The sequence below is a fragment of the Papaver somniferum genome, chromosome 7 (genome assembly GCF_003573695.1).
Source record: "Papaver somniferum cultivar HN1 chromosome 7, ASM357369v1, whole genome shotgun sequence".
Taxonomy (NCBI): Eukaryota; Viridiplantae; Streptophyta; class Magnoliopsida; order Ranunculales; family Papaveraceae; genus Papaver; species Papaver somniferum.
The window spans coordinates 269,550,755-269,572,422 of NC_039364.1; the positions used below are offsets into that span (position 1 = coordinate 269,550,755).

A 21,668-nucleotide genomic window follows, 5' to 3' on the forward strand; every position below is an offset into this window, starting at 1 on the left:
ACCAACATTATCTAAGTTCGAAACACACCTGGGTACCCAAATACCCTTCCTCCGATTGTGGTTGGTAAAATCCATCGTTTTTCATGTTTTCCTTCTTCATCTTCTCTAACTTTACTCTCTCAATAATTCTACTTCTTTAAAAAAAAAACCATATGATTTTTTAATCTCACTAATTATCTTTAACTTAATTATCTCACTAATCATTACACTAACTATTATTAACACTAACTAATCATCATCCAAAATTAATCAGGAGGGTAATTTAGGTATTAATATAAATATCCAGATAAGGGGTGATCTAGATTTACCCAAAATAAAATCATGGTCCAAAAAAATAAAACCATGGTGCCAAAAAATCGTTCTTGTTTTAGGGTAGATATAAGAGAGAAATTTGAGCTCACCATCGTACTAGATCTTTCTTTCTCCACAATCAAAATTCAAACCCTGGATTTTTCTCTACCATCTCTGAAAAAAATCATTCCTTTGTTCAGAACCAAGAAATTTCTGATGGGTAATTTTGATGGTTTACCAGAAGAGATGAGGTTAAAGATCTTAACTCGTTTACCAACACAATCAATTCTTAAATGCAAATCAGTATCCAAATCTTGGAGGCAGATTGTTCATCATCCATCCTTCCCTCAAGTACACTTAACTCACCTCCATGATTCTGATTCTGGTAAGTTGGGTTTCATATTATTTCACAAATCTGGACTCGTAGAATATACAGAGTATGATGATGAGAGTTATTCTCATGACATACCACCCTTTAGCAAAGCAAGAAGATTCAATTTAATCTCTCCATTTACAGACTATGAAATTCTTGATTCATGCAACGGTTTGATTTGTTTCAATGCGGTCCGTAGTGATTATTGCGGACCATCTTTTATATGCAATCCTGTTACTAGAGAATGTGTGACACTTCCAAAACTCGAAGGGAAAGAATTGTTAACTGGATTTGGTTACAGTTCGTCGACTAATGAGTATAAGGTTGTGGGAATATCCCAGAGAGACCCACAATTTGGAATTGTTCAGGTATACACTCTTGGCAGTGGCACTGGATGGAGAAATGATGGAAAAATGGACTATAACGCCATATTTGTTGGACGGCGTGGTGTAATAGCAAATGGAGCTCTTCATTGGTTGTGCATAAGAGGAATTATCGTAGCCTTCGATTTGGCCAGTGAAAAGTTTAGAAAAATTCCATCACCAGCTTGCATTCCAGAATCTGGTCAGTTCTATAGTTTAGTGGTTTTGGGTGATTGTTTATGTGCTATTTCTTATAATGAAAATGGCACATGGTTCATGACTTGGAAGAAAGAGTATAGGCTTAGCAATCAAATTCCATTCGCATCTACGAAGAATGGTGGGCTTTTATGCTGTTTTCTTGGTGGTACCAGGGGCAACATCTATCATACCAATCCAAAAGATTCATCTACCAAGTTACTTGAGAGGTTTGGTATGTCTGTTTGTCTTGTTATTCCTCACAAGAATACCTTAATCTGACTAAAAGAATTAGGAGAAAAAGATACGCAGACAATGGAATCTGTTGAAAGGGCAAGGTCAAGTCAGGAGATAGGAAACAGTGCAGTACGAAGTTAGAGATCTGCAGGTATGTGTAACCAGATAAGCTTCATTGAAATTTAGGCATTTTGAGATTAGATAACAAATTGTGCTTATATTGTATTATATGAATGATTAGATGCATTTTATCAATTCATATTTCTATGTTAATTTACTTTAGTTAGTCTTGATGGAGAGTATGCAGCTTAATTACTCTTTGAACCTTAATAATTTCATGCGTAAACGCAGAGTCTGAGATATATATTTAGTGTTTACTCTCACATCAACTTCGTATAATGCCGTCATTTGGAGAATTTTTGTGTGTTATAATAGGTTGTCTCTAAAGAAGAACATGCTTTGGATAGGTTACAACTGAAAGTCTGTCTTCCTTAGTCAACAGACTTCATAAAAGTAGGAAACTCTACTAGGTAGAACCTTGTCATGGATCCTGAGTGATGCTGTGTAGAGAAAGAGGGAAACTTTCACTTGGAATAATGTGGATAATTTAGGAGAGATAAGTTCAAATCAAGCTAATCGTGACACCTAATCTGCAATAATGCTTGGTTCCGCAGGTCAAGCAAAATACCGAACACTCTGCTAATGTTAGGATCTGTGACAAGGAATTACTCATTTGATTTGACAGATTCACCCATACATTGTAGAATATCTAATTTGGATTTGAAAAACTGTTGTTTTGTAGGAAAATGTGATTAATAGTTAACTTACTATGTTTACAAGAAGAAGAATGCCTTGCGTGCAGGAAAAGATGAGTTTCTTTAGCTGTTACCAGGGCACTGATCTGTTTGGTTCTTAAAATGGCATTATTTGCAATTTGGGGGACCTTAAATGTTCCCTTACTATGTGGTACTGCAACATTCGATTGTCAGGGTCGTACGAACTATGCATTTCCCATTATCTCATCAGGACCAGCTTATATCATTCCCATTAACCATGTACGCGTGCTTGTAATTAGTTAATTTAGTTTGCCTCCTCTTTGTGGCTATCGTCAATCGGATAAAGTCCTGCCTTTGAATAGTGGTTTGATTTCTAGATTCTTGATCATTTGCCTTCCCTGTGTGGGCAACTTGGCACTGTAAGCTACACCTATGGACGACATACTTGCTCACCTCCCAGCATGATCTATTTAATAATTTAAGGATGTACATAAAAGCAAGGAGACCTTATTCGAAGATAAAATGTCTAATTTGAACTGTGTAGACAATTTGCACGAGATTAAGATACACTAGAAAGCTTAGACATGCTTAATTTGGCTATAACTATTGGCAGAGTTATCTGCTTCCTTAACTTAAATAGCAAAGATGCCACCTCTATTTTCTTTCTGACCGAGTTATCCCAACATAATTATATTGTGTTCTTATTTAAAATATTCCTTATACTTGGCTTCTGAGCTTACTGGCCAACTTGATATGGGACATTGTCTGTAACCATATGAATATCATATGAGCTACCGGGCCTCGCTTGATCTGAGGTTTTCTTTGTGCATCTAAGAAATTGCAGTTATATTGGTGAAAAACCCTGCTTTCAATTCTGATAAAGTCATGTTTTCTTTTGTATTACTTACATCCGTTGTTTCTGCATTCATGTTAGTCCATATGTTTTGATTTTGGTAAGCAATGATGGCCGGTTAGTATGCAATATTCTTCTTATGATTGGCTTTCCGAGCTTTTCTCCACTTACTTTTTCGTTTGAACCCCTAAATCTAAGCTACTTGTTATAGGTATGTTTTTGGCTTCTTTTTTATTTTTTTGTGTTTAATCTTGCACTTGTGTTTGTGATTTGGTCGATCTTACTACTAAGATACCTTTGTACTACTTAGTTTGTGAGCTTGAGTTAAGTATACCTTTTCTCCTTTCTGCAAGTCTCAGTTATCTATTCACAATTTCCATGTTTCTATGAACGATTTTCGTCCGTTGGGTATGTTAATTGCTATATTTGCAGCTGCTGTAAGATTGAATCATCTGGTACTGCAATACTTTTTTGTCAATTTTTACTATATCATCTGCTTATACATTTATTCTCATTGTGCAAGTTGCTGGTAAATGCTACAAACATATGCAACATTAGCAGAAACCTTAGGGTTGTCAAGTCTGTCGTTGAGGAAAGCAGACCATTTTCATTAACTTCAACTATACTAGTCTAATTTTTTTGTAAATACCAGTAATCACATACTTTATTGAACCCTATCAAGAAATAAAAGACGATATGAATCGGGGAAATTATAGTGCATGTTTTCATGATTTATTTCGCTCTTCGTGAAACTCTTTTCTGGGTTCTAGCTTATGACCTTGGTATCTAATTTGGAGATGATTTCGTGGTCTACAGAAATACCAACTGCATAAATTTAAAAGAATCTGAATTTGGTCATAAATTTCACAATAATATAAACAGAAATTGGAACCAGATTAACAGGCCTATACAGTTGTTGGCTCAGCTAAAAGATTTGGACATGAAGTAGGCGCGTCGTCTCCAGAACTCGAACTCGTTGTGTCCTGCTGCTCGCCACTGAAGTTGCCATAATGCAGAGATTTTCTGAAGTTCTTCAAATGAACTGCCTTCATTTTCTTTTGGTAAGTTACTGAGAGACGACTTGTCGCCTCCTTTAGTTTTTTCTGCAATTGAGTTAAAATACCAGGCAATACAGATTTTGCATCCTTACGTAATGCATCTACCACACCCTGCCAGGATTCACCGTACAAGCGTTTAATGCATCCTAAATGTAGCACTTTGAAGTGATCCTCGAGACGTACACTTTCCGGGTTGATTGTATTCTCCACAATCTTCTGTAACAATTCCTCGACATGCTCAACAGTACCCTTTACCAGCTCAAATTGCCTATCGCGTTCGCATCTGTCGTCTTCGCATTTGAACAGGTTCTTTTCGTAAACATTTTTCTCGAAATGGTATGCATCACCTGCTGGAGGACTCTCCACAGACACCAAAGTATCATTCAATACTGCAACTCCAAGTTCCGTCCTTCCGCTAGCTAAATTTCTCTTCGTCGAAAGCTGATAACTTGGATTATCAATTGCACAATTTAAGAGACGGTCAATCATGGGTTCCTCAAGTTTCCTCCTTTTTGATGCTGGAGCCTCACAACCAGTCACCCTTTCATCCTTTTGGGGCTCTTGATGCACTTTACCCTCATTCGCTGTACTCGGAAAGGCGGTACCATATTTCAGCAAATCTCTAACGATTTCTCGCAATTCAGCTCTTGAAATTCTTTTTATACTGTAAAGACAAAGACACTTTAAATATTTCTTGTACTCATCAGGATTTCTAAACTTCTCCTTGCTGATTTCCTCAAAGAATTTGTAGTCTTCATGATAATAATCACCTTCTTCGTGTAAAGAGAACGCCTTATTGGAGTCTGCTGCTTGAACCTTTTTTGTAGATTTCGATAATACCCGATTCTGGTCCGCACCATCTTCTTCTTCTTCTTCTTCAATTGGCAAGAATAATATGTTAAACCCCAGAATAAGGTTTGAATGACCTCTGAAGATTTGTTTGATCTTTGTTGCTACGAACCCCAAATCGGTGGTGTCGTAAGTCGGCAAGAACTTGAATTCTTTCATTACTTGAAGGAATTCGTTGTATTTGGGTGTTTTCTGAACAGCCTTTATGTAAGCAAGACAATCTTCTTCTCTGGGTCTCTTCATCTTCATCTTTGATTAACCAAAAATTGAACTAAACCTTGATAATTGATGATCACAGACAGAACCTTTATTGAGAGAGACCGAAAGTGAGAAATAGAAATCGTAGTTGAGACAAAAAATAGATTACTCTGAAAGGGGTAGTAGTATGAATCAGTATATATAATGAAAAAATTGAACGATGCCCTTACAGACAATTGTTTTTGGCTTATGTGCTTTTGTATGCAACGGAGTAGATCTTCAAGAGAAACGTCAAGTACCTATTCAGGTATGTCATGCTCCTCTTAAAATATCTACTTTAATCGGGCTTATGATTTCTTTAAGAAATATCAGATTTCACGGACATATTGGTTTTGGATTGTTTAATGAAGATTTCCCCTGATTAGCTAAGAACAGAATGTTCTTGATTGAGACATCTTCCAAGACAGCTGATAACATCAATCAACTGTTTCAGCTATATGTGGCTCTAGAAGGATGCTGTTACATGGATCTGATGCATGAGCATAATAAAAGTAAGACTAACTGAAAGTTGGCTGGCTCTTGAAGGATGTTGTTATATGGATCCGATGCATATGATTATTTCCGTAGGATCACGCTGGAAGACTTTAAAGAGAGCATGCAATGATCGGGTGAATCAATTTAATAAACTAGCCCGCGCAATTGCGCGGGTTTAATGAACTTGTTTGTGATAAAAACAGAGGTGTCTATTTTGCTTGGGGCGCACCTGGAATTATTCAAAGGCGCCCTAAAATATGTTCTAAGACACCTGGTCAATTAGTTAATTTTTTATGGGTCTTTGTAGCTGTTTGGAATTTTCAAATACACTTTAGAAGTTACTTTTCTGCTTAACGAAGAGGTTAGATATTGTTGTCGAGATGCAACTTTAGAATGACTTCTAAAACAAAGAAAAGAAAAATCTTATATGTTTGGAACTTTGTGAACGAGTGTTTGTTTGGAAACCCTACAGAATCGAAGAAATCCGTGCTCTGGACAAAAACATTTATCTTTTTAAGTTTCCTACTGAAGATTTCATGAAAGTTGTTCTCAAGAAAAGACCATGGAATGTCTGTAAAGCTCATCTCAATCTTTTAATCTATGATGATTCTATTCCTTTGAAGGACTGGAAATTCACTCATTCAGAATGGACGGTCCAATTCAAGGAGCTACTCCTGGAGCACCACTCGGTTGAAGTCATCGATGAAGCACTGGTGGAACTAAGACCGAAAATTTGGACAAAACCAGATAATTGCAGACCTACTTATGGCAGTATGATCTCAGCTAGGGTCAATATAGACTTAAGCAAGCCACGTTTTAGGGGTAGTTGGTGGAACACGAGAGCTGGAGGTGTTACATGAGTGAGATATCATTGGGAGCGTCAACCACACAACATTTGTCCCCACTGCTGGACAATTGATCACAACAAAGAAGAATGTGTTAATGTTGCTCATGATCTGAAAATAAGGAGGTATACAAATGATCAGTATGTGGCTTATCTCCATGGTCTAGCTGAAAATTATGGTGTTGAAATTTGTGAAGATCTGGATCTGTTAGTACAACTGATTTGCGAGGCTAGTAAGAAACAAATAGCAGAACAAGGCGAGGGCACGGACGACACACGGAGAAACAAAAGATTGAGAAGCTCGGAGGAAGAAGCCTATGACTCAACTGAGGAAAAAAATGAACCTGATAATGTGAACAACATTGTAGGTAATCCATCTGTTATTGAGTATGATGGCACAGATCACGATCAGCTTGACGATGGAGAAAATAACCCAAAGGAGTCTCCCCATGCCATGGATGAGGTTGCTGGAGCTCATAATCTCTCGGTAAACTTTCTCTTTACAATTTACTCGTTATCTGTTTTTCTTTCTCAGCAAGTTTCTCGTACGGTTTATTCATTTACTATCTGCATTCAATTTTTTGACATCAACTTTCTTTTCTCCATGAAAACTTTGAGTTGAAATTTCCAAGGCTTTCTTGGCAAAGACACTAGGGATCATCTGATTTATCTTAATAACCTCCATAAACCTGATATAGTTTTCATCTGTGAGACTAAGATAAACGACAATAGAATCATCAATCTTTCTAATGTACTAGGAATGCCAAATAATTTTTTCGTTCCCTCAGTTGGTATAGCTGGTGGTCTTCTTATGCTTTGGAAAGATGATTTTTCTTTAGATATTCTATATCATGATGATAAAATCATTCATTCCTATTACCAGGGCACTGATCTATTTGGCGTGATATGCAGTTTGGGGGACTTTATTTTTGCCTACTATTTGGTACTCCAACATTCGATTGTTAGGCCCATACAAACTATGCATCCCACTATCCCATAAAGACCAGCTTATCCTAAATATGAACAACTTGTTATAGATATGGTTTTGGCTTTAGTTTTTTACCGCTGTGTTTGAGCTTGCACCCGTGTTGATGATTCGGTCCAGCTTACTAATAAATAATATACCTTCTTAGTACTTTGTTTGTGAGCTTGATAGGTTTACCTTTTCTCGTTTGTCCAAGTCCCAGTTATCTATTTACAGTTTCCATGTTTCTATTTAAGATTTTCATCTGTTGGGTATGCTAATTGTTATATCTGTAAGCTTGAATTGGTAATGCAATACTTTGTTGTCAATTTCTACTATGAATATCATCTGCTTATTCATTTCTCGCTTTGCAGGTTGCTGGTAAATGCTTGGGGTTCAATGGATGCAACAGTTGCAAGATTGAGTGGAATTTAGAAATCTTGGGGTTGTCAAGTCAGTCGTCGAGGAAAGCAGGCCATTTTAGTTATAACTTAAAACTATAATAGTCTTAACTTTTTGTAAACTGTAAGCACAAACTTTATTGAACGCTACCACGGTTTGTTTATCTCTTTGTGAAACTCTTTTCTGAGTTGTAGCTTAGATTTTAACATTTCAGTTTGGGCACGGCTATTAAATCTAAAAATCTTTCACCGTAAATCGCTCATTTCTTTTCTTAATTTCATTGTTATCTTTATAAATACATTTATATTATGCCCATATACGAAGTTTATAGCAGGAAAGACGAAAATGGGATGGCAGAACTCTTTCAGGTTCAGCAATTATATACAATTCTTACAAGGATTCTTCATTACAAGGATTCTTCATTACAAGGATTCTTCAACTTGGGGATATTGAAAATGAGAAGCTGCAAGAAGAGCAGCTCCAATTCCAGAGCCATCGTTTGCATGCTCAATGACAACGGTGCGTGCAACTTCATCTCCGAGTAACTCACTGAGGGTACTCATATAATCCTCCATCCACGGCTATAACAGTCCTCTGCTTCTCTCCTTCCTTGACCGTCTTTTCCCATCTTTTTCAAAATGCCCAATATCCCTGCGGCTGAAAGACGGGCACCACGTGTGGCAACAATATTGCAGAGCTCTACTACAACTCTTCTTGTTTCAAGGGAAGTATCAGATATCCCAAAGATGTCCTTCAATTTGCTTCCAACCACCCTCAAATCCAGGGACGTGTCATGATGCATGGCAGACATTCCAGGAGTCCTCAAAATGAATCGAGTCCTAAGTTTTGGCGGAACGATATCACCGAAAAATCCAGCCTCTTCAGCCATTTTGCAGAGGACTCGACGCACAATATCTCCCAAATACATCCCAGAAATAATCTTCTTGAAAATCTGCTCACCAGGGTTAAGACTGTCCCGGTCCAAAGCCTGGTCATATACAGTCACCGGAAGGTGAGATGACCAGAAGTTACCCCACTCCATGTTGATTACCATTTCTCCTGATTTATGAATAGCGTGTGCACGCTCTACATATGCTGCGTTTGTTCCAGTTCCCAGAATAACTGCAGCTGCAACATCATTATTCAAGTATCTGCCTCCAGCTAATGTGCCAATTGTATCATTCACCAGACCGGCAACACGCATGTCTATCCGCTGTCTGTCTAAGGCTTTAGTTAGTTCTACCACCACATCTTCACAGGGAATGAAAACGTAAAACCCAATTCCGTCCGAGTACCAGGAGGGAGGAAGAAACCTTCTCCTTCTGTAGCTATAAATCTTGCGAGTTCTTTACCGATGAAATCAATTAGTTGGCTTGAAGTTGCAGACGTCATCAATGCAGGAGGAATCGAGACTTCGGTAAATTCTTGTTTAACTACACGCCCATCTCTTCCACCCAACTGTACACGCAACACTCGGAAGTTTGTACCACCGAGATCCAAAGCATAAAACAGTCCATGTTCATCACCAGTAGGGAGGTTTTCAACATAGCTGTTAAGCATCTTAAGCTTACTACCACCTTCACCTTCAGAAGCAGCAAGACCAGCATGCATCTCTGCAGTCATAGCATCAGCAACTTGTCTAAGTTTCCCTATAGGTGTCGCACAATTTTCTTCAAATTCTTTTAGTATAGACATAGCTTTACTTTTCATCCTATGTGTTTCAATTATTGCTGCTGCAACACATACTGCTGCTGCACGAATAAATTTTTGAGTATCACAAACACGCTTCATCTTCTGATCTTTTTCTCTGAAGAATTTAAGAAAAGTGTCTCTCACTTTATTAGCAGGCTCGATTCCTCTTCCTGGCATCTTTTTTGTTTTCACTGCAAACAAAAACTTATATTCACAAGACAAGAAAAGAGGACGTACTGATCTTGAAAGAAAGAAGAATGTAATTGTATGTAATATGAAAGATGTGGTTGTGTATTTATAGATGTTCAAAGACTAGCTAGCCTCTCGGATTCCCAGTTGGGCTCTAAAATGGAAAAGCTATTCCGAATGCTTGGGATGTTCTGTTTTATATGGGATTTTGGTATACCCCCGAATCAAACTGGTACTCCTTGATAGATGTTGAAAGACGGTTGTTGTTGGATTAGGAGGAGGAAGCAGCATGAGAATTCTAATGTGCATCCAACGGTATTGATGCTCCAATTTCCGGGGTCTCTTGCAGCGACTTTAGAACAAACACCAGTACTGGTGCAGCCAATTTCTTCTTCCAAATCCTGCAACTCGAATTAGATAAACACCCCCACTTTCGTAAATCCAAAACACGTCTTCAATCTACTCCGTTCATTCATAAATCCAACCACAGCACCTTCCTAGTCTTCCCTGTTCCGATGTTTATCTCAACTCCTAAAGCAAGTCCTAGCCATTGCCAACAACCCTTGTACACAGCCATCGAACCATGGCTCGCAACCACACAAGACCAAGGCAAAACTGCAGTTTTTTCTGACAGACTTCTTGCGAATGAGTTTCAGCTCAAAATACAACCGAAATCAGCTTCAAACTCCTAATCAGCTATAGACATGTACCATCTCTTGCGTCTTTTTCTTGGTCTCTGAATTTTATCTTACTTCTTTGAGAAGACATTTGACAACCATGGCAGCAGTGACGGTACCCGGAACAGAACCTGATCGCATACAAGAGGAGAAGAACTTGTCATTCAGGCATTTCTACAAACAGTTGGGCGCGTCTCTCAAACTGATGATGGATACAACTCTATCAGTATTCAACTTCATCCTTATTAGTTCTCCTTCCCAGCAAAGACGAATCCTTACATAATTCACATTTCTAATCATTCTATAACTCTAAATCTTGAATTTCCACAAAATCAATGGCAGACAACATGTTCTTGCAACTCCATATTCTCGGCTTGTAATTGGAATTTTGACAAAAACCCAAGTCTTGTTATTCCTCTCAGCTTCGAAATTCCTGTCCTAATCTCCTTCATTCACTTGTTTACTCAATGACAGCAACCTCACTTGATTCAGCTGAATTTCTCGGGTCTGCCAAAATTTCTGTTACAAGCTCCGTGTACAACTTGTGCTAACCCGTCATGAATAACATAGGTCTGCCGGGGGCCAGGACCTGGTGAAGTCACTTGGCAGAGAACTTGGTTCTGCAAAGAGAAGACCCGGACTGCTGTCTATGTAGCTCGACCTAGCGCTCAACCCGTGCCGTTACTGCACGGGAATAGATATGTCCAGATTATATTGGATTTGAAATTTATCAAAACACAATAGATTGGATTCAAATAACGGTCCGCGAGTTATAACTCCAGAGGTGTCACCATCCTTCCACAAAAAATCCATCAAAATAAAAGTAACACAAAAACCCCAAATTTAAATGTTGGTTTCATCAAATTTTATTTTGGTTTTATGATGAAACCAAAATAAAATTTGATGAAACCAACATTTAGGGCCTGTTTGGTACAGTTTTGAAAAACAGTTTTCAAAAATAGTTTTCCACTGTTTTAAAAACATACCCTTTTTTCCTTGTTTTCATTTTCTAAAAATTGTTTGGTAAACTGTTTTTGAAAACAAGGAAAACCAACTAAATCGGATCAAATGTAAAGATTCGTCTAAGAGATAGTGATATTAGCCATGACTCACTTGCAGTCATTCCCCATCTCTTACTTTGTTCTGAAAAGAAAAAAAGAATAAAGAAAAGAAAAAAAGAGAAAACACAGAAAACAATAATTTGTTGTTTTCATTTTTTTGTTTTTAAAAACAGAAAACAGATAGAAAACATTTTCTGAAAATGTCCTTACCAAACGCGTTTTCTCCTGTTTTCTGTTTTCTCTGTTTTTAAAAACAGAAAACTGTTTTTGAAAACTATACCAAACAGGACCTTAAATTTGGGATTTTTGTATCAATTTTTAAAACTTTGGGGTTTTTGTATCAATTTTGTTTACGATGGAGTTTCAATGGATCCCAACATTTAATGTGGGGTTTTTGTACCACAAGTTTGGTCACCTTGAATTTTTATGACTAGTTTTGTTCAAATAATAACAAACATAGCTATATCCAGTGTATTAGTATTACATTGCCGAACGTCCTCCATACATCCTACCGTCATATACCCACCTCTATTATACTACTTCCATACGTTGTTGGTAACAAAACCAAGGCGATTTCTTAGAACAATTGATAATCACCTCATCAAAAAGGAAATTACTATTTTCATATTATAGCATTAGGTGACATAAGCACTCACTTCACATCTAACTTTAATTAATTATCTAATGGTAGGAGACAAACACAGTAAGCTGTAAAAATCACATCTTATCGCAATGTGTGCTGCATCATTCGATGAAAATTTGAGATGTTCACGATGTTGCCAAGGATTACATGCATTCAGCAAGTATATTTGGATCTCCACCTAAAGAAAGCCAGTAGGTTTTTCTTTTCTTTTGGTCGGTTAGGTTCCTAGCCAGTAGTTAAGAAAAACTCCTTGTCCCTGAAGTTCTCATGGGTTGCTCCCAAGTGATGGAAATCATAAACCTTCTCCTGGACAGATGGGGAATCTGTGCATGTATTTGAAACAATTGGTTTATGGTGTGAAAGAGCAAGTGATTTGGTTGAAAAATCTCTATCAACCAAGTAAATACATAGTACTACGTACTTTAAATTGTGCTGGGAAATGCATACTCCTCTCTACCTCCTAAATGAAGTTCCGGTGTATCAGTTGTAATCAAAACAGCATAAATAAAGCAGTTTTATAGCAAAGATCGGAGTTACCAAACATATTTTACCACCATATATGAGTCCATCTCGGTTCCAACTTGTTACTAAGAATCCATTTAAGAGTCAATTAGTGAATTGAAACTTTTGTTTCGGCAAAAGGTTAATTTTGAATCTGCAGTGCGTACATTTCATAGTACTTCTCATCGTCGCTCGCAACATCTGTTAATTTAAAAGTAAGTAATTAATGCAAGTTGAATTGTTGCTATTCAATATCAACACAGAATAATAGTGTACTAATTGAAGAGAATATTTCTAGACTTTAATCTTCCATCTACCTATTTGAGTTCATATAAATAGATGTCAATCAAACTATACCTATTTTCCGTGTAAATCGCTCCCCAACTGTCCCTTGTTGCTCAATATACCAAGAAAAATTCCCTTCATAGTTTTTTTTTAAAGCAAAATTCCCTTCACAAATAATGTTTAACAGTAGATAAGAGTTTAAGATCAAACTCGAGACAATCTCCAAGATTTTTGTTGAGTTTGAAGAGAAAAATCACATGTATCGATATTTGTACCTGATTGACTATCGGCATTGTACACAAACGTTTATTTTAATCGTACTACCGATTATACCGATTCTACGTCAAGCATAAAAAATAGTTAGGATTGATCGAACCAGAATTTAATTCATAAAAAACAAACATATAAAGAAGAGATGGAATCAAACATACCTTGACGATGCTTTACTAATTCTCAACAAAAAACTGATAGAAGGATCTCAAAATTCACAGACATATTCGTGTAATTCGCCTTCGTCTTTGACGGTGTTATCACCCCTCGGACTATTGAAGGCCACACGTGTGGATTTTTAAGAGCGCATGCTCCAAGTCTAAAAGTGAGATCATTGGATTATACTGAGAGGTTGAATCTCAGCCGCTAGTTGTATAGGCTAACTTAGTCATGACCTCTTTTGTATTATAGATTCTACTTCACATACCATACCTCTTTTGTATTATAGATTCTACTTCACATACCAGACGACATGGCAATTTGTGCTACTATGCTAAAAGAGCTAAGGGATGATATTCATAGCAAGCGATATTGTTAGCAGCGCCGGTGATAAAGGCTGGATATAATGTTAATATCGCTCGCTCTAGTGACTAGCGACAACGGTTAGTTCTTTTTCGCTTATAAATAGGTAATTTTCAAACTAAATTTTTACACCAAAATTTTCTCTATTTTTCTCTATCTAAATTATTTCAAAATTTCTCAAATGGCAGAATTTCAAACTCAACTTGATTTTTCTGGAATAGTGCTTGAAGGTGCTGTTAAGAAATATGTGATAGTTATAAAGAATTATGCAATAAGCAAAGAAGTCTTCAAGTTTTGGATATTAACCAACTCAAACGTGCAACTAAGAAAAGACAAAGAAGAGTTCAAGGTAAAGCAAATTGAAGCCAAAGAAGAAGATAAACAAAGAAAACTCCGTTCATGAGCGCATTGATTGGAAGTTGTGCGAAATGAAGAAGATAAACAAGATGAAGAACATTGTCACAAATTTTTATTTTTAAAGTCTATATTTTAAATTATTATAATCTAGTTTTATATCATGCAAAATGATTATTAGTGATTAATTCAAAATTTAATGATTTTGAAAATTCGACTCGTATTTTAACTAGTTAAACTTATATTCCATTCTTAAGGGTAGTTCCTATGGCAATGTGAAAAATGAGAATTTTGATCATCCACGTGGATGGTTAAACACAGTTTTCCGCTATGGAAAATGCCCTCAAAAGGAACAAGTTTGAGTTTAGTGGTCCCGCAACTGAATTCGTCCCCACCACTATCACATCAGCCTGAATTCGTCCCCCACCACTGAATTCGTCCCCACCACCACTATCATATTCTATACAATAATAATAGAATATGTTTATTTATGGAATATAAAAAGATATTCAATTGCTTAAAGTGGAAAAGTAGTACCTAATTAGCAGTGAGCGTTTGTTGAAAGAACGCCAACGTGTGATTGTTGACCTCACGTTTCTGGCTCAAACGCGGCGATTATGCCACGGTCGCCCGACCTTCCATCCAACGCGCGTTGGATTGTCCATATCGACATTCAAATCAACAAATATATTGAGTTGAACATCCACTTTTCATGTTTGTTCATTCCATAGTGGGAGCAAAATGAACAAACTCCAAGTTTGTTTATTTCATAAGAACTGCTCTAATTCAGTCGTACATTTTTAATTAGAGTTGTATTTTAATTTTAACTAATAAAGTAAGACAAGTAAGAATTTTATGATGACATTACTAGCAGTTGAGATAATATGCATTCAAGATTTAAAGATTGACGGTATTAGCAAGAAAGATGATTAAAAATAGCAAATAATGCTTCGATTTTAGCTACGAACATGATATAATCATAGATCTATATGGAACTGTGTTTATATTGTTTTTCAGATTCATTTATGACATGAACTTAGCTGATAAAGATAATAATCGATCTAAATGGATTAGATGCATATTAAGCTAAAAGATGAAAGGATAATAATCCACTTATGCCTAGCTGGAGGTGACGTCATGATCCCCTCAAACTTTACTTGGTTAGTCAGTTAATTTATCGACATGTGATCTTCAGAGTATCTTGATCTTCAGGTCGCGATCCCGGAAGCCTTGGTCTTGTCTTCACCTCTCTCTCCAGAACTCGCGTCTTCCATGTGTCGTGATATTATATGTCGTGTTTCATCCTTTGTTAAGTCTTTATCTTCAGGTCGTGCTCGATGTGAGGACTAATTACTCGATCTCGACGTGAGCTTCTTCTTAGCTCTGAGCTCCAGGACGCTCTATATATCAGTTGATAGTAGATGTTATATTTTGTCATCTACAACCACATCCTAATGTTGTATTCATCTGCTTATGAATTAAGTATATGAAACTGGTTTTACACTACCTATGTGATTCTTGTATTGTACAAAAACATAAATAACAACTCTGGATTTTAACTTTCCCATATGGTCTTCATGATCTTGATTAAATGTATTACCATAATAATAAACCCGATATTGCTTATTCACCAACGCTCTTTGTATTGTGGAAGAAAGCAAAATTCAAAATAGTTACGACATCCCATTGCAATAACATATTGCTTATTGACCAATAAAATTGCAAAATTTCAACAAGATAACATCAGAAAATTCAAGTCATACAAAGAGGGTGGAAATATACATACAACTAAAAGGGACATTAAATTTTTCGTGGAAACTTATGGCTATGACAATATTCAGAACCGTGAAAGAACTTTTTTACCAAAAACATCTAAAATGGAACAACTAAAAGAAAAAAATACCTTGGCTTCTAGGAATTGAAGTCGCCACCATAGGAACTGTTCATTTTTTGTCAACCTTATTCGCTTTGAAGAAATTCATTCAAAATGATCCAAAGATGTGATTTTAAGAGGATGATAAACTAGTACTAATAATCTTAGTACAGATTCAAACAAAACCCCTTAGATTTTTAAACTACTTAAAGTCGAAAAAAGAAAGAAAAAAAATCGGTATAAGAAACAACATATAAAATCTTCAGTTTAGGTTTATAAATCTAAAATTTCTCAAAAGTCTGAAAATCGCTAGAAAAAATAACAAGAATCCTTTACTTCGATATAAATTGACAGCGTCAATCTTCATAGAAGTTTAAATCTTACAATAACAGAAGATTATAACCTAAAAAACCCCATAAAAGATTTAGCTCATTTAAATCTTTCATAAAAATCCCAAAAATATTCTTAATACCAAATCAAACTGTAAATCTTCATGACAATTGAAATTTTTTAAAAGATTTAGCTATTCATTTACTCAAACTCATTATTTTTCTCTCAGTTGGAAACTATCGTTTTGTTCTCCCTCTCGATATCCTTCTTCCTCTGCAATAGATTTTTCTATAACAAAAGAACATAATATGATAGTAGAATATAGCTAGATACGCTACAGTACACCTTCAAGAATATTAATTATGGAAACATTCTCTATTTTGTTGCATGGTTATAGATTTTGCTATAACAAAAAGATGTAATGGGATAGTAGAATATAGCTAGATAAGCGGCACCTTTAAGGCTAAATCCTATGGGTGCTAATCTAGCAGCTAGATTAGCAATCCACGTCAGCTAGGGCGATCTCCTAAGTCATATGACATTACTAATCTAGTAGCTAAACGCCGAATAGAACAACGTTGGACGCTGAATAGTTCAGCGACTGGATAAACACTGCACAGAACAACGCTCGACTCAGTCAACTGAGTTGACAACGCCGTACCGAGCAGCGCCCAAAAAATTTGATATCTCCACAGAAGCTCGACCTTCTTCCCCATTTTCACTTCTCACTCATTTTTCCCCCATTTCTCCCCAAAATGCATGTCCCAATTCAAGAGTTCTAGAAAATTTTTCTCAAATTCCTTCTGTGGGTTTGTTTTACATCGAATTTGTGATTGATTGAAGGTGGTTTGGTGCGATTCCATCCACGAAATCATTCGAGGTAAGAAATTTAAGTTTTAGGTTTAAAAGTTTTATGATTTTTTATTTTTGCTGCGATTTCATTCAAATTGATGATTGATCTTTCGTATTTAGATGATGTAGATGATATGTGTATGATTTAGTTTGATTATTTATGGTAAAAAAATTTTGGGGGGGATTTAATTTGATTATGTGTGATGAACAAAAAATAAAATTTTGATTTTTTTTTGATGAAAATGAATGATAATTTGTATGATTAGTTTGTAGGTAAAATTTGTAGGTGAATTTGTATGATAATTTGATTATTTTTTATTTATTTGTATGATGAAAATGAATGATAATGAATTATTTTTGATAATTTGTATGATAATTTAGTTTGTATGATTGATATTTTTTTTCATGTTTGTTATTGATTGTAGTATGAGTATGGATGAATTGATAGATTGGTCGGATATAGTTTCGTCAAAGAATTGTGATAAACATGTATGTCAAGATGTTACGAAAGATGCTCGCATAACCTAGTACAATCCTTTAGGCCTTTAGTCATATGTAGAATAGTAACTTCATGCATTGTCATACATATTAAATCTTCCTGAAACATAACCTAGTACATTACCAGATATGCACTCCAAGTGCCATATACCTAGTTCATCAAAATTGTGACCAAGAAGCGTAAGCTGGAGTCTTAAACCTTGTAATCCACCTTTTGCTGACGACATAGGAAATCGCAACTTGGTTTGACCTTACAGTGCATCACTGGAAGGCCCTCCATGAACCTAGGACTCAGCTTGAATTTTTCTCCAAATTTCATACAATTTAGAGATTGCTGCCACTAGAAAAACACCGAAAACTACCCAGACCTAAAAAAGATGGAATTACAAAAAAGATCAGGCATCCCTATAACTATTATGTTTAAGCACATTAGTCAGTTCTAATGGTTTCCAATGATACAAGTAAATGTTGTGAGGCAGCCTAGTATATCAGAACTAAGAAAACCATAACCAAACACATAATGACCTATCCACACTAAGAAAAAAGAGGTAAACAATGAAAAATGAATAACACAATGATGTGTTTCTTAGAAGTAAAGTGATAGAATAATGCAATTAAACATAATGGATACCAAAATGATTATGCCCCTGCATCAACAACAAAATGGAGCCTGAGAGATAATGAACACCAAAATGATTAGCGCAGGGCACAATGAAAGATGAGTGGGGTTGTGGATGTATATAGAAATTGAGCTTCAACACATAACTACATAAGACAAGGTGTTGATTTCTGGTATTTCCTCACTGAGAGACCAATAAGCTAGTACTTCAATTTAACCACTAATTGGTCATTCTTAATTTATCTCATCTTTGTTTTCAAGTTTCACATCAAAATCCTACCAAAACCTCGGAAGAAATCACAACTGAACTCTGTCCTGTAGCTTAAGCTAAACACTCTAAGTCTAGGAATTCTCACTGAAGTTAACTCTACCTTTGCAGACGTTGAGCATTCCACAAATTTACCATATGTTCAATCAATCCGTTAAAGAAAGCAAACATATTTTGGGAAATATCATGCATTTAGGTTAGTTAATGTAAATCCAATTTCTAAACCATATGTTATAATAATCCAGACAACACCCAATTCACATAGCATGAAATCTGAGAGACTTTAGACAATCTTAAAGCAACAAAAAAAGAAAGAAAACCAACTTGTAATTGATCAAGTTCAGCAAAATTAGACGATTTGGGAGATCAAAATTAAACGCCTAATTCCTTGATTTACTGAGATTCAATCTTATAATTCCTTCAACCTAGATAGATCGGTATTTGGGAGACAAAAATTAAACGGATTTGAGTTCAACTGATATAAAGGAAGAAAGATGATTGAGTTCTTCAGGTGTGTAATGGTTGAAAGAGTCGTGTCTGGTGTGGTTTCGGTCCTTGGAATATTTGGGAAAATAGCCAAGTTAGGTTACGGTTCCCATATCATTTTGGTTCCAGGATATAAGTTGTTCTCAGATTCTAGAACTGAAATTGGTTCCAAACAAAAGATTTATAAAATCCTATAATTTTATTTTACATTTTCTAAATTTTAAAATAAATCAATGTGTTAGCTATGTAAAATTGTGTTACTACTAAAAATGACAAAGAATTATAAAAATGGGGTGGATTTTGGTATACATGGATTTTGGGTAGGAATATTAGTAATAGTAATTTAGTGTAAAATGTGTTAGGGATGTATAACTAATGATCTCACACTTTCAATAGTTATTTAGTTTTTATGAATTAGTTCCAAATTATGGTAACTATTTCTTAATGTGCTAACTTTTTATATGAGTTGCTAGATCTATAATAGATTATTAGAGTTACCAAAAAAGATTTTGTCAAGAATCCTATTGTTACAAAAACCCAAATTTGGTGTAGTGGGTGGAAGAAATAATGTCGATGGTTGTTTTTTAATGGTGGTGGGTGTTGGTGAATAATAGTGAACAATAATACTTTTGTGTCTTTACAAACGCACAACATTAGATTGTGAAACATACAATTAGCTATTTTTTCGCATGATTGGTAAGGAAAAAACCAAATATTTCGTGGATGATATCAGATCTTATAAGGCAATATCATCATATAACGTTGGATCACCCAAATAATACCCGATCAGACAAATCATGACTTTTAGTGTTAAATAAAATTGATTACAATATAAAAGAGAATTTAATAAAAACAAACCAATGGAATAAAAAAAAAATAGTGGAATAAATTAATTGACGACTTAAGTTTGTTCAATATAAATTTTTCTCATGGCGTCTGTGATTAAAAATTAAAAAACACGTTCAGTGGTTGGGGGTGGAAGCAACGGTGATGTGGGGGAAAGAAGTGGTATCAAGTGACATTTTGGATGTGGTGGGTGTTGGTGAAAGTAATATATTTTGTTAATAATATTTCGCCACAAATTGGTTAACCTCATTGATCGTCTTAATGATAACAGAAACTCGGTAAAAATACATGACAATTAAAGTAATAACTGCAAACGAACGGTACGAATCAAAATCAATACACAATAAATTAACTTATTATTAAGTCGCACGGTTATGACACGAGTTATATCATAGCTAGGTGATATTTTTTTCATGTTTCTTTGTTCTGTATTATAAAACAAAGTTTAACTAAGTTAGTTAACATAAAGAGAGATCTTGATTTGCCCTCCCGATTGATAAATCCACCTTTGTGGTCGATCCCATGAATACACGCTTTAATTGGGAAATAATGCATTACATATTCTCTTTTTCCCATCCCAAAAATCAAAAGCAAAGTAGAGAAATTTGATAGACTAAAAATAACAAACCTACATTCCCACAAAACTAAACAATTGATTTTCTCACTCACATCCAGAAGGAGGAGTGGACTTAAAAACTTTAGTTCCCCACTTTTGTGCAAACCTAAATCAGAAATAAATTTGGGAATTAGAGATAGACTAAAGAGACAAAAGAAATTAAATCCAAGAACATGATTTCGCTCAACCTTATTTCCTTGATGATTTGGTATCATCCTCGAAATCTTTAGTGCCTTAATTTATCAATTATTTTTAGTATCATCCTCAAGATTTGTTTAGGGAGAAGATAAATCAGTGATTGTTTAAGTAAGTGTTTATAAGTGACGTCTATGATTGAAAGTTATAAATTCATATCTAACGGTCTTAATTTGTGCACATCATTATTATCTCATTAATTTCTCATAATAAATATTTTATTAACCTCTCGTGATAAATGTCTTATTAATTATCTAAATGAATATATACTCACACTCAATAGAAAACAACTATGTTAATAATTACATCAATAGATATTATGGGTAATCATCGTGACATTTGTGAGTGCCGGTGCATGGAGCCCGTGGCGGCAATGCTGCTGATGAAAAAGGTAGTTGTAATGGGTGGTCCTGGTGGTGGTATCACAATTAGTCAATATAGTAATTGTGCAATGTTTATTCGATGTCGTTACGACATAGATAACATTATATTTTACAAGTTGTGCTTGATTTTTTAGGTGTTAAAATAAGCTCGGTCAAATACAAAAGAAAAAATAATAATCAAAATGTATGAAGAACAATTGTCACTTTAAATAATAACAACAAATGAATAACACCGGTCAAAATAATTGTTTTCACTGATTTTCGTGACCGTGCCGTTACGGCACGGGCCAAGTTCTAATATTAGTATAAAATATCCCCATTTAGCAAATTCTACTTTTTTTTAGCACACGAACTTTGAAAATGAGAGAAGGTTAAGGACTCAAACACATTTTTGGTATTGCATTTTTCTCTTTTATCTGCAGAAATAAACATGAGCTCCACTCTCTGAGAACATAAATTTAAGTTCCTTTGAACTTAGAAGATATCTTAAAATACCATTTTGAAAGAAAAATATGAGATTTTATGCTTCCAGTACTTGTAATCGTGCAAGACATGGCTGCCTTGTGTTTAAA

General features: G+C 35.4%; 1 protein-coding gene and 1 pseudogene across 4 annotated transcripts; one reads left to right on the forward strand and one right to left on the reverse strand.

The window, feature by feature from the left end:
- The first annotated feature begins 430 nt into the window (after positions 1-430).
- On the forward strand, positions 431-4,908 carry LOC113300409 (F-box protein At3g07870-like). Of its 4 annotated transcripts, none has more exons than XM_026549631.1 (3): positions 431-1,609; positions 2,261-4,148; positions 4,264-4,908. In XM_026549631.1, the coding sequence occupies exon 1, from the start codon at positions 508-510 to the stop codon at positions 1,501-1,503; it is 996 nt and encodes a 331-aa protein (XP_026405416.1). In that variant the 5' UTR covers positions 431-507; the 3' UTR covers positions 1,504-1,609; positions 2,261-4,148; positions 4,264-4,908. The 4 variants fall into 4 exon arrangements, with proteins under 4 accessions (XP_026405416.1, XP_026405417.1, XP_026405418.1 ...); XM_026549632.1 differs by having other exon boundaries at positions 3,904-4,148; XM_026549633.1 differs by having other exon boundaries at positions 4,001-4,148.
- Positions 4,909-8,192: 3,284 nt separating this feature from the next.
- Positions 8,193-11,067, reverse strand: LOC113300410 (annotated as a pseudogene).
- Between the last annotated feature and the right edge of the window lie 10,601 nt (positions 11,068-21,668).